General features: G+C 41.1%; 1 protein-coding gene across 1 annotated transcript; it reads right to left on the bottom strand.

The window, feature by feature from the left end:
• Positions 1 to 7,028: 7,028 nt before the first annotated feature.
• On the bottom strand, positions 7,029 to 10,426 carry LOC104591230 (amino acid transporter AVT6B-like). Its single transcript, XM_010250021.3, has 5 exons — positions 9,919 to 10,426; positions 8,511 to 8,663; positions 8,157 to 8,363; positions 7,599 to 8,070; positions 7,029 to 7,490 (listed from the first exon to the last, which is right to left on the bottom strand). Exons 1-5 carry the CDS (start codon positions 10,316 to 10,318, stop codon positions 7,352 to 7,354), a joined length of 1,371 nt encoding a protein of 456 aa, XP_010248323.1. The 5' UTR covers positions 10,319 to 10,426; the 3' UTR covers positions 7,029 to 7,351.
• Between the last annotated feature and the right edge of the window lie 3,757 nt (positions 10,427 to 14,183).

Here is a 14,183-nt window from a genome sequence, read left to right as displayed (position 1 = left end):
TAAACTTGTTGTGTTTGAAGGAGTCTACTACTAATACTATGTCAGGATCTGATGACAAATGTTCACCACCACGGTTGATGCCTCTCTCGCCTCTCCACCTCCTACAGATCCTAATTCGGCTATTGGCTCTTCACTGATCTGATGACAAATGTTCACCACCACCACATGGCATGCGCTCCATCCAATAACTATTAAATCAACTACACCTGTTCCAAGAGCGGATTTGCTCCTCACACAGAGCACCTCACACACACATCATACCATGCATTGGGAACATCTCCCGTACTTATAAGTTATTATGCATGGGAGATGTTCCCAATGCATGGTGGATGTGCTTGTGAGGCGCCCATGTGTGAGGAGTAGATCCCGTTCCACCTCCACCTTATTCTCATATGATTGTCTGATCCAACCAGCATGCTCTCACCACTCGTCATCCCCTACCTAGCGCATTATTTGCTGAACATAATGCTGCTCTTTTCGAATTAAGTTGCTTCTCTCAAGCTAATAAATCTTCAGAATGGCATGATGCCATATCCAAAGAATTCAATGCCTTATTATACAATGGTACCTGGTCCTTGGTGCCTCTGTGATGCCATGTCCAAAGAATTCAATGCCTTGTTATACAATGGTATTTGGTCTTTGGTGCCTCCATGATGCCATGCCCAAAGAATTCAATGCCTTATTATACAATGGTACTTGGTCCTTGGTGTCTCCACCCTCTCATGGTAATATTGTTGTGTGCAAATGGGTCTATAAAGTTAAAAAGAAAGCCGATGGCTCCCTTGAATTCGTTTGGTAGCAAGGGGTTTACTCAACAACCTGGTATTGACTTTACTGATACTTTCAGCCCTGTTGTGAAGCCCACCACCCTCAAAACGGTTCTCACCATTGCTCACTCTCGTGGCTGGCCCATTCGCCAACTTGATGTTCAGAACTCCTGTCTTCATGGCAAACATCGTGAAGAGGTATACATGTCTCAACCACCGGGATTTGTAGACTCGGATCATCCACAGCACGCTTGTCGGCTTCACAATGCTATCTATGGATTGAAACAATCTCCTCGGGCCTGGTTTTTTCATCTATACTCCTTGATTCAGGAGGGGTTCACTGCTTCTACATGTGACAGCTCTCTCTTCATATTGCATAAGGGTTTAGTCATAATTATTGCCTTGGTTTAGGTGGATGATATACTTCTTACATCAAACTCTTAACCAGCCATTGATCACTTACTAGTCCAACTTCACTCAACATTTTCCATTAAAGACTTGGGTCCTCTTCATTTTTTTTCTTGGGTTGGAGGTTCATAACAACGGTGATCGTTTCTTTCTATCTCAGCGCTACTAACTATATCCTCAGTTTACTTGACAAAGCTGAAATGCTCAACTCCAAACCTATCTCCACACTGATAGACGCATGGCCCATGCAGGTGTGTGACGTGGCATAGGGAGAAGAGCAGCAGATTTCCTCCATTTTCTCTTCATTTTCTTGTTAGTTTATTTCTCTTCTATTTCCTTGTAACCTGTACATAGGAATAGTTCAATAAAGCCAAGGTGTTGGCCTTAGGAAGTAGTCAATTTGGTTAAGTAGTTATTACTTAAGAATATGTCAAGTTGTTAGTGGTTAAGTAGTTATGTTCCTATGGCTTAAGGATAGGCTAACTACTAGACAAGCTAATCCCTTAATCGGTGGCTATGTTAGCGGAAGGAAGTTGAGAATTTTCTTGTATTTAAACACCACCCATCCAACATGGGAGGGCAGTTGAAGTTAAATAAATCTTATGGTTAAGAAGAATAGTCTTTCCTTTCTAGCTTTGACTGGGACATATCAATTGGTATCAGAGCTAGGCACCATGGCTACTAACAATGAGAGAATTAAGAGTTTAGAGGCTGGACTTGGAGGACTCCAAGATAGCTTTAGTCGTATGGAGGCGGGAGTAGCTGATAAGTTCCATCAGTTAGAAGATGCCATCAACAAATTATCGGAAGCTCTACTCTCCAACCGTGTTGCATCGACTGCCAACAACCTCGAATTTAAGGCAAACTCTCCTACCGGGCGTTCTCGCAACATGAGAGAAGAATCTCGAGACAACTCCAAAGTGGGACGACAACTGTTCTCTTCCAAACTAGCCAAATTGGAGTTTCCTTAATTTGTGGGAGATGATCCCATCAAATGGTTCACAAGTGTAGATCAATTTTTTGAATACCAAGGCACTCTTGAATCTCACAAGGTATCCTTGGCTTCTTTCCATTTGGAAGGCGAGGCTAATCAATGGTGGCAATGGTTGAAAAGATCCTATAAGGAATAAGGCAAAGAGGTGACATGGGAAATTTTTCAAGAGGAACTTTGGGCAAAATTTGGTCCTATAGAATGTGAAGACTTTGACGAAGCATTGTCAAAGATTACACAGGTGGGCTCCTTACGTGATTATCAAAAAGAGTTCGAACGGCTGGGAAATCAGGTACAAGGGTGGACTCAAAAGGCATTGGTAGGCACCTTTATGGGAGGTCTTAAAATTGAAATAGAATATGGGATTCGGATGTTTAAGCCAAAATCCTTGAAGGAAGCCATCAGTTTAGCTAGGATGCAAGACGAGCAGTTAAACCGTCAAGAGAATGCTACATGTCCATTCAATAGGACCACTATTGACTCTTCTCCAACGAAATTGAAGTCCGCTTCACCAATGAAACGACTCACTTGGACGGAGATAAAAAGGAGGCGTGCTCAAGGCCTTTGTTTTAATTGCGATGATAAATTTGTATCGGGGCACAAATGCAAAGGGTCGCAGTTGCTGTTGCTTGAAGGAAATTATGACGAAAGTGAGATAGATGACGAAGAGGGAGCGCACACCAACCTTCGACGAGCTATGGAACAGATACATCAAATTGAACCTTGAGGATAAGGTCCCTCTAAAAGACGGGGACAATGATAGACGCATGGCCCAGTCAAAGCTAGAAAGGAAAGACTATTTTCTGAAGGTGAGAATAAAACCATAAGATTTATTTAACTTCAATTGCTCTCCCATGTTGGATGGGTGGTGTTTAAATACAAGAAAATTCTCAACTTCCTTCCACTAACATAGCCACTAATTAAGGGATTAGCTTCTCTAGTAGTTAGCCTATTCCTAAGCCATAGTAACATAACTACTTAACATATTCTTAAGTAATAACTACTTAACCAAATTGACTATTTCATAAGACCAACACATTGGCTTTATTGACCTATTCCTACGTACAGGTTACAAGGAAATAGAACAGAAATAAACTAACAAGAAAATGAAGAGAAAATGGAGGAAATCTGCTGCTCTTCTCCCTACGCCACGTCACACACCTGCATGGGCCATGCGTCTATCATTGCCCCCGTCTTTCAGAGGGACCTTGTCCTCAATGTCCAATTTGATGTATCTATTCCATAGCTCGTCGAAGGTTGGTGTGCGCTCCATCTTCATCATCTCTCTCACATTCGTCATAATTTCCTTCAAGCAACAGCAACTGCGGCCCTTTGCATTTGTGCCTCGGTACAAATTTCTCATCGCAATTAAAACAAAGGCCTTGAGCACGCCTCCTTTGCATCTCCATCCAAGTGAGTCATTTCATTGGTGAAGCAGACTTCAGTTTCGTTGGAGAAGAGTCGATAGTGGTCCTATTGAATGGACATGTAGCCTTCTCTTGACAGTTTAGCTGTTCATCTCGCATCCTAACTAAACTGATGGCTTCTTTCAAGGATTTTGGCTTAAACATCCGAATCTCATCTTCTATTTCAATTTTAAGACCTCCCATAAAGGTGCCTACCAATGCCTTTTGAGTCCACCCTTGTACCCGATTTCCCAGCCGTTCAAACTATTTTTGATAATCACGTAAAGAGTCCACCTGTGTAATCTTTGACAATGCTTCGCCAAAGTCTTCACATTCGGTAGGACCAAATCTTGCCCAAAGTTCCTCTTGAAAAATTTCCCATGTCACCTCTTTGTCTTCTTCCTTACAGGATCTTCTACCATTGCCACCATTAATTAGCCTCGCCTTCCAAATTGAAAGAAGCTAAGGACACCTTGTGAGATTCAAGAGTGCCTTGGTATTCAAAAAAATTGATCTACTCTTGTGAACCATTCGGTGGGGTTATCTCCCGCAAATCGAGGAAACTCCAATTTGGCTAGTTTGGAAGAGAACAGTTGTCGTCCCACTTCGGAGTTGTCTCGAGATTCTTCTCTTGTGTTGCGAGAACACCCGATAGGAGAGTTTGCCTTAAATTCGAGGCTGTTGGCAGTCGATGCAGCACGGTTGGAGAGTAGAGCTTCCGATAATTTGTTGATGGCATATTCTAACTGATGGAACTTATCAGCTACTCCCGCCTCCATACGACTAAAGCTATCTTGTAGTCCTCCAAGTCCGGCCTCTAAGCTCTTAATTCTCTCCTTGTTAGTAGCCATGGTGCCTAGCTCTGATACCAATTGATATGTCCCAGTCAAAGCTAGAAAGGAAAGACTATTCTTCTTAACCATAAGATTTATTTAACTTCAACTGCCCTCCCATGTTGGATGGGTAGTGTTTAAATACAAGAAAATTCTACTTCCTTCCACTAACATAGCCACTGATTAAGGGATTAGCTTGTCTAGTAGTTAGCATATCCCTAAGCCAAGTAACATAACTACTTAACCACAAACAACTTGACTTATTCTTAAGTAATAACTACTTAACCAAATTGACTACTTCCTAAGGCCAACACCTTGGCCTTATTGACCTATTCCTACGTACAGGTTACAAGGAAATAGAACAAAAATAAACTAACAAGAAAATAAAGAGAAAATGGAGGAAATCTGCTGCTCTTCTCCCTACGCCACGTCACACACCTACATGGGCCATGCGTCTATCACACACCAATCCCACAAAAATCCTCTTTGTTGTCATTTGATGGTGTACTTCTTGATGACCCCACCTTATATTGAAGCATTGTTGGATCGCTATAGTATGTGACATTGACGCAACCAAATCTCTCCTTTGCAATCAACAAGGTGTGCCAATTCCTTCCTCAACCCACCACAGTGCATTGGCAAGCTGTCAAACGCATCCTACGATACTTGAAGCACACCATCTCACTAAACCTTGTCATAAACTGATCATCTCTCTCTTCCCTCACTGCCTTCACCGATGCCGATTGGGCTGGATGCCCAGACGACAGAAGATCTATGGGTGGTTTCTATGTTTTTTATGGTGGTAATTTATAATCTTGGAGTGCCAAGAAGTAGCCGACGGTGGCTTGCTCCAGCACAGAATCTGAACTACGGGCACCTGCCAATTATGGCTTAACTTTCTACTAAAGGAACTTCATGTCTCACTCCCATCACCACCCACTGGTGTGATAATGTTAACACCACGTATCTTGCTACAAATCCCATGTTTAATGCCTGTACAAAACACATTGAAGTAGATTTCTACCTCCTTCGAAATATGGTCCTAAACCGCTAAACCTACAGTTGAATGTTCGGTATATCAGCTCTCATGACTAAGTGGCGGATATCTCCACCAAAGGCCTGCCATCTTCCCGCTTCTCTCAGTTACACTCGAAGCTCAACCTTATCCGTTGATCTTGTTTGGGGATGTGAAGGATAAATCCTAAGAGTCCTCAAGATAACTCTTGGATATCAATCTCTTATCCTAAGAGTCCTTAATTAATTGTATAGTTGTTCCTGATCTGGCGTAAATGTTCAAATTCAACTAAACTCAAACTCTTGTAACTCTGTATAAGAAATACAACTTCCGCTCATTAAGTAGGTGATTCCTATCCATTACTTAATCAATGTTTACACGGTTCAACCAGATTCTCTCAATATGAATATGCCGACGTAGGTGGCGTTCGATAGCACTGAACTGAGCTCCGAATGCCGAAATTGTTACTTTTCGGCTCTCTGGGGTTGTTCGGTAGCACCTCTGAACCAATCCTCCGAACACTGAAAATGCTTCCGATTTATTCAAAGTCCGGAGGTAACAACGAAATATATTTTCCCACTCTACCCTCCTCCTCCTCTTCCGTCTCCTTCTTCCCTCTGCAATCAACAGGGAGAATGTGCATCTTGTGTTTTGCAACAGGGAGAACGTGCCTCTTATGCTCTACAACAGGGAGAACGTGGATTCAACAACTGTGCTCTTTTTCTTCTCTCGACAGAGGAGCTATTTGAAGAGTTCTAGTTCTAGTTCAGCTTGGATGTGTAAGAGTTGGGAGGGAGCGAAGGAGACTCTGCTTTGGAGGATGAGATTTTGAGTTTTATGCAGAAATCCAACAAAACAAGAAGCCGCCAAAGAAAAACTCTGGTTTGCGATGAGGAGATCAAGAGAAGCAAGTAGTCGTCTTCTCTGATGAATCAAAAAATCGAAACGAGGTGCTTCATTGTAAAGAAAATCTTTGCTGTTTCTCCTTGACCATCTTGCCTTCCCGGTTTTGCACGAATTGATCGCAGTTTATCTTGGTTGTTCATATTTTTCAGGTTCTTGGAACTACCAAGCATCATAAAGCATTTGTAACTCCGATGATCTTTTTGTCGTGTGGAAGAATGCTTAATAGGATTTTAAGAAATTACCTTTAGAATTGGACTCTCTTAAAAACAATACATGCAGCCAGGCACAAAGTAACAATGCCAGGTGAAATGATACTTCTTTTACCACCCAATGTTTAATAAAATGCATTCGCACACTTGCCAAGTTTTATTCTTAGATGCCTTTGCTAGTAGTTAATTATGTGGAAAAGAAGACAAAAAAAAAAAAAAGAAAAATCAGTTTATGCTTCAACAGATTAATTTGCATATTATGTTTTGAAATGTCCTGTAATGAGGTTGATTACTTTTATAAATTTATTCTTTTGAGATTATTTAATAACCTCTTTTATTATTTTATAATATTTTTCATAATATTATAATATTTTAGTCATTTTTTATTTAATACTATTTAAATAACAATTTGAAGGGTAAACTTGTAAAATGCACTTTTTTTTAGATGTTGCAACATTCAGTCATTCATATTACCATTATATTCAGACATCTACAAAATGTACTTTTCATTTTTTTTTTTTTTTTTAACTATCGTAGTCGATTTTGATTTGCAGATTCACGCTTTCTGTGAACCCACGGGTTCAGACGATACGAACTCAGAAATACGCAGTACAGACAAACGCCACGAAATCACCTTGTCCGACTCGCGAATAGAAGGTTCTAAACTAAATAATACCCGCGATAAATAGTTAGTAACTTAAATACTCCCCTTGCCGAGCGAGGGAGAGAGAGAGAGAGTGGGGAGGCAGAACAGTGAACCGTCAGCTCAGTTGGTGCTGGATGAGAATTAATGCAATCTTGCTTTGCTACGCTCTCTCAACTTGGGATGCCTCCTCCGTCATGAAATATGCTGTATAGATTGCAAGATATGGCCACGATGCTGGAAGACACGGCCAACACCATCATCAACCATGATAACCTTGTATCAGTCTTTGTAGCTATTCCATGACAATCCCTGTGCATTATCAAAAACAATCACTATGTGACCATGTGAGTCTGTGAGTTGTTGGAGAATATAATTGAGTCCATATCTTAGTTTGTGTGTCTCACACACTCAACTCACCTAAGAGCAACGGCGGCAGGAAAGATGAATGCGATGGAGACAGCGGCAGTGGCTCCGGTGAACTGAAAGGCAACCCAGATGTTGGGCACGAAGTTGGCCCCGAGGAAAACTATGCTCATGAGGGCCACGGTGAGGGAGATGAACCTCTGGCCGTCATGGACGATGGGGATGGCACAAGGACCAGGGAAGAGGAGGCCATCGACGTTGAGGCGGAAGGAGAAGAAGATGACGGGGAAGACGAGCATGAGGTGGAGACAATAGCTAATCCTCACCATGTCGCTCAACAGGGAACCGTACGGGATGTTGAGGTTAGCATCAAAATTGGCGAGCACATCATCTAGCGTCTGCTCCCCGAAAAGCAGGTATCCAAAGAAGCTGGTGGCGACATAGATGCAGGTGCAAAGCGCGAGGGATGTTCGGACAATGGATTTTATCTGGCTGGGGTCCTGGAGCTCGTTCTCAATCGGGTGGACTACATGCAAAAGAAACCCGACAACTGTGTTTTCAGGAGAGAGAGAGTTCAGTTGTAGGTAGCAAAGAGACTAGGTAGCTACTTACTACTGTGGTGGCAAATATAAGCGGTGACGAGCACGGGGATGGTGGTAAAAAGCTTCCAAAAAGATGATCCATCGACGATGTTAGGCAGCAAGCGTGGCAATCCAGTGATGCTGCCATTCATCAATTTTACTACAGTAATCCATGCTGTTACCGCTACGAAAACCACGGCTAATGCCACCGACAACGCCGATGTGTATCTCAACGAATCTTTTTTTTATTTTAAAAAAAGATAGAATCCAAATCAAAATCACGGATGTAAGTATAAAAAATTAATTAATGGAAAAGGAAATGATTGACATTAAAGACGGTAAAGGAAGAAGATTGTATGTAATATAGTAAGTACTACGTACTAACCGACGCGCTTGAAGGAGATCAAGGGAGCTAAAACAAGGAGAGTGGTGAGCAGCAGTAAGAAGAAGCGGGAGGTCCACCACTGGCAACCGAACCAGCCTTCTACAACCCCTGTGTGATGCGCACCGCCGGACCATGTCCCCGACAGCACGTCCCCTTTTTCCATTTTTGATTTACCCACATAACACATTAACACCGTCACAAATTACTAATTATACCATTAATCAATATACATGAACTTACTTTACAGCCTGCCAATAGCAATTTAGCCATAGCCCATAGACCGATAGACGTGGTGGTCGCAAAATATGCTGTATTATTGATTTGTCAATATTTTCAACAGTAACAGGTGAAGTAATCTAATACGAGCAGGAGCGGAGCCAGGAATTATAAGTTTTACTGTATTACTATGAAGATTTTCTGAACCTATGACCCCCCTGGGTCCGCCCCTGAATACGAGTCCGGATCTATTCCTCACATATCGCTCTTCACACCAACCTTACAAGTTACAACGACTCCCAGCTGAGGACCTGAGGTTGGTTGGCCGTTGGTGTGAGGTGCGCTCTGTGAAAGCAAATCCCAATTCATTTAATACAAATGAAGATACGTGTATAATAAACGAATGTGTTTGAATATATTTACATATATTTTATTGGCATTATAAAACATAATTATTTATTTTAATCTTTTTAAATGAAATAAAATGAATTTGATATCATAAAAAATATGAAAATTTTCATAGGGACGAAGATACCCTTTATCTCTATAGGCGGGTATGGAACGGGGATAGAGAGAGATTTTCACGAGATAGGAATGTGGAGGAGTGGACCGAGTGGTTTGTTGCCCGTCCCGAATTCACTTTTGCTACAACAGTGACGCAGTGTAGGGTTAAAAGTTAAAACAGAAAATCATATGGCCTTGGATCTATTGCAATGGCCCCACCAAGAAGATGGGGCCATGCATGACAGTAAATCAAACGCTTAATATATACTTATTGTTTCAGTCAAGGGGTTTGCCCAGTCCCCTCCTTACTCCTTACCCAATGCCATTCCTCCAATTCCAAGATGTTTACAATGAAAATTTATAACCACAGGAAAGACATGAAAGCAAATTTTGACCAATCAAAACCGTCCTGATGAATTTTGATGAAAATCTACCTGATTTTTACGATTTAAGTTTTTCTGGTATCGTTTTCACAGAACATGAGCCCCACATCACATCCCAACCGTGTAGATGTTCCCAATCCACGCTAGATGTGCAAGTGGGGCGCCGATGTGATCTCTTTTAATATATGATAAAATTGCCAAATCAATTTTGATATGGATATCCGAAATGGCCGTTTTCACTTGCAAATGACACATATAACCGTAATAATAATAATAACCAGCATCGGCCGGCAGCAGTTCCTTACCGATGATGATCATGTAGACTATCAGCAAGCCCAGATTATTGACGACAATGCACACCTGCAAGAGTTTCCGCCCCGATCCACCAAATGCGTCCCCAACCAAACCGGAATAAGTTACTGCCTTAGATGCCTGCCCGAATCTCAATATCATCTGAATCGATGTTTCTGTCAACTTGGCCGCTAGCATTATCATCACTAAGCCCGGCAAGAGCCCCAATTCTTTCACTGTCGCCGGCAGCGCCATGATTCCCGCCCCAACCACGCTCGTGGACAAGTTGAATACCGCCCCGGAGAACGATGCCCCGTCGAAACCCACTTCACCCGCTCCGAATTCCTCATTCTTTCGGGGGAGGAGAGGGCTTCTGGCACTCCAACGGGATTTCTTCTCGCCGGCGAGAGCCATTGTCGTCTCCCTCTCCCTCCCTCGTTCCCTCACTCTGACTCTTCGTCTTCGGACCCGACACCGACACTTGTTCTTTGGAAAGTACCGGGAGGGAGGCAGGGGAATGGATTTCCAAGGGTATTTAATTGGACATCGAAATAACTTTTCTAATTTCTATTTCTGTCATACGCGGGAGACAACACCTACAACTACCTAACAGCCACATGTAATAGGATTAAAACACGTGGATTAGCTGAATCCTCAAATCCTTCCAGCAAAGACCACGAGAGTCAGCCCCCAACGAGATTGCCTCGTCCCAGAGCACATCTCACCGTGTATTGGGATCATCTTATTGTAGGTTAACCATCCCTATTCCCTTAATTAGGGATGCTCACGGCTCGGTTATCGAACCGTGCTCCAGTAATAGAATCCGATTGCCTAACCGATTGACTGGTTCAGTTAATAATAGGTTTTTCGATTTTTTTACATTTACAATATATATTATAAAAATATATAAGTATATAATAAAAACTATAAATATATAAAATATTATATTTTAAATAATAAATAATAGATTATATATTATAAATATATATTTATATATAATGTATATTTATTAATTTATAATATATAAAATATACATGAATATATATAAGTTGGTTCGGTTAACTGTCAGTTTTCTATATTGATTAATCGAAACCAAACTGATACCTTTAGTTTTTAAAAATACAAAATTCAAACCAAACCAACCGGTTCGATTAACTAAATTTTCAGTTTGGTTTTGGTTGATTTTTTTGTTCAGTTTAGTTTTTCTTGCGCACCCCTACTTAATCCCCACCCCCATCCGGCATCTAATAAAATGAAAGCAAGACACTGTTTGTTTGGGTTTAGAGATGTAAATCGGGCCATATTGCCCGTGGCCCGGCATGAACTTGGACCGACCCGGCATGATCATGGGGGTCGTGTTGGGCCTGGGGTTTTAGGTCCACGGGCCGACACGGTATGGCACAACCAAGTGGGCCATGCCACTTGCAGCCCAGCTCGTGGCACGACCCATATATATATATATATATATATATATATATAAAATAAATAATTTTTTTAATTTTATTATACTAATTTATTTGACTATTGTATATATAAGCAATTGTATACACAAATCATATAAAATTAAAATTTTAAATTTTTTGTCAATTTTTTTAAATAAATAGCTTTGGCTTGATGCACGGCCTAACCAAGCCCAAGACTCGGCCCATAGGACAGCCCAGCCCACGGCATGGCACAAGCCGGCACGGGCCTGGGCCATAGGCCGTGCCAGGCCGACCCCAAAATTTTCATTGGGGAGGGCAGCATGGCTCATAACGACCCATGGGCCAGCACGGCACGGCCCGCACTTTGCAAGAGTCACCCACAGGCCGTGCCGGACCCACTTTACACCTCTTTTGGGATACAAATCTGAATTTGAATATTAATTTTGCATCTGGTTCAGTTTTGTAATTATGATTTACTCTACCTGATACAAAATTTGCACCACCACCTTCTGTCAATATTTTGCTCATGTAAAACCATGTCATCTTGCTTGTTTCCTCGTTCTCAAATAAATAGCTCTTCTATCTCTATTGCTTTCAGATTTGCTCTCCTGTTTTGAGATCAGAGTGAGGGGATCTTGTGAGGAACAGATTCGGAGTTACCTCTATATAAACCAGAATTTGCACTCAGCCTACTTGTACTCCCATGCATTTACACAATTGCAAATGAAGTGTCCCCATTTAGATCTTTTAAAAAATAAGTAAATCCAGAACATCACATGAACTTCTTCAACCCCATAATGTGAAATGTCAATCCAAATTCCAAAATCACATGAATAGCATTTCCTCAAAACCTTCTACGCGGAACCACTAGTCGGAACTCGGGACAATGAAGAATGCTAATCCAAACCAGTCGGAGCAGCAGTATGACCCTGAATCCTGATCTACCACGTAATGTGGCAAGTCTTCCAACTTATGTACCCTATTAGTCGGTTCAAGACCAATAGAAAGATGCTTAAAAATGCCTTTATTGGCCCCTAGACTCAATTGCGTTCCGTTTAGCAACAGCAAATTTACATAACCATTTAGAACGTAAATTACGTAATCGATTCGAAGTCCTTTCATTTCTCCATGTAAATTGAGCCCAAGGTACAATTCCGAGGATCATTTAGCCAAGTACAGGCTGAAGTACAATTCCAAAGCTCATTTGAAAAACCCAACTTAAGACTAACCCTGCTCCAGTACTCCCTGCTATGTTTGACTCGTTTAAAGGAAGAGGTTTTCCTAACCCCATTACCGCAGTTTTAAAGCACTGAACTGAATGCGCGCAAGGTGAGGTTCTTGATTCTTGAAGTTATTACCAAAACAACACACTTATCTTGCTAATTCAGTAGATAAGAAACGACATTGAGAAACCTTATTTACAGTCCAGATCCTTAGGCTGCATTTGAAAACTATGCAAATAAGTGTGAATGCAAATATGTAGAATGTAAAACGGTTTATATAAGTTGTAAAGTTGGATTAGTTTTGCACTAACAAATTTACCTTTTTACCAAACAGACTTTTAGTTGTAATGGATGCAAACATGAATTTCAATAAAGCATATGCTTTTTTTTATTAAAAGCCCACTTGAATGCAAATTTACTTCTTTTTTATTGATGTACTTTTACATCTTATTATCAATGTAAATATGCATTGTTCTGTCATTTGTCAATGCATAAATGTAATGTTACCAAACACAGGCAAAAGTGAACCAGAGTACAAATTTACCCTAAACCGGGATTTACACTCCATTTTGCATCATTTCCAAACGCATCCTTATGTAGTTGAGATGGGAATAGAGAGTCCGTCCAATAATTTCCCCAGATCACTTCCATAGATGCTCAGATCTGCACCCCACAACGTCCTATAGCACATCCCCGCCGTGTATTAAGAACATCTCCCAATGATGACATCATTGATTCTGGTACTATCATCGGGAGATGTTCCTAATACACGTCAGGGATGTGCTGTGGGACGTTGTGGGGCGCAGATGTGAAACTCCTTCCATAGATACCAATAGCAGGGGGTGCAACTTGGACTGGTGCTAGGTTTGGGGCCAAACCAGGCCCACCTCTAAAATTTAGACGGGCCCAGACTCATCATAGATGATAGACCAACATCAAGCCCACTCTGAACTAAACTCAACACAAAGCAGGCTTGGGCAGGTTAGTTGGGTTTTTAAGTTATCAAATCACAGTTACAGTCCTATCGCTTATTTGGGCTTTATATTCTTATTTAGAAATATAATCAAAGAAAAATATCATTGCCTAATACATATTTACATAATACAAGAAAGAATACATGCATATACATGATATGCACATTATGCGTGTTTTACTCGTATTTGTACATGAATGTGTGCCAGAGTTTATCATATACATATTGATAATACATGTACTCTAAAGCATCATAGATTTTCCTTTAGCATATATCTAATGTACATACATATATGGAGTTAATATATTATAAAAGGTTGTACCAAACTGATTCCGGGCCAAAGCTATCTGAGGTGTCGACCCAGGCGTAATTGAAGTTGAAGTCAAGCATGATTTTTTTTTTTCAAGTCCATGCATAGACCAGCCCCAAAGCCCAAAAATCCATGCTAAAACTCGGGTTGGACCACCCATTGAAAAAGCTATGGCGGTTATATAATAAAATTTATGCAAACATTCTCACAAACCATGCCATGAAGCATTTAATGATTTTGGAAATATATGTCTATCTGGTTGCCTGTAACAGTAAAACAAGCATGGACCACACCTAACAAATGACCAGGTCCTATATGTATGACAAACAAGTCCAAAAGAAATCCACAA

Source organism: Nelumbo nucifera, chromosome 6, assembly GCF_055504915.1.
Source record: "Nelumbo nucifera cultivar China Antique chromosome 6, China Antique-T2T, whole genome shotgun sequence".
Taxonomy (NCBI): domain Eukaryota; kingdom Viridiplantae; phylum Streptophyta; class Magnoliopsida; order Proteales; family Nelumbonaceae; genus Nelumbo; species Nelumbo nucifera.
This window is presented reverse-complemented; position numbering and strand designations above follow the sequence as displayed.

Coding starts and splice junctions, on each gene's coding strand:
- LOC104591230 (XM_010250021.3), bottom strand. CDS start 10,318: ATGGCTCTCGCCGGCGAGAAGAAATCCCGTTGGAGTGCCAGAAGCCCT. Junction 8,664..9,918: donor AGTCTACATGATCATCATCG/GTAAGGAACTGC, acceptor AAATGGAAAAAG/GGGACGTGCTGTCGGGGACA. Junction 8,071..8,156: donor TTATATTTGCCACCACAGTA/GTAAGTAGCTAC, acceptor TTTTGCATGTAG/TCCACCCGATTGAGAACGAG.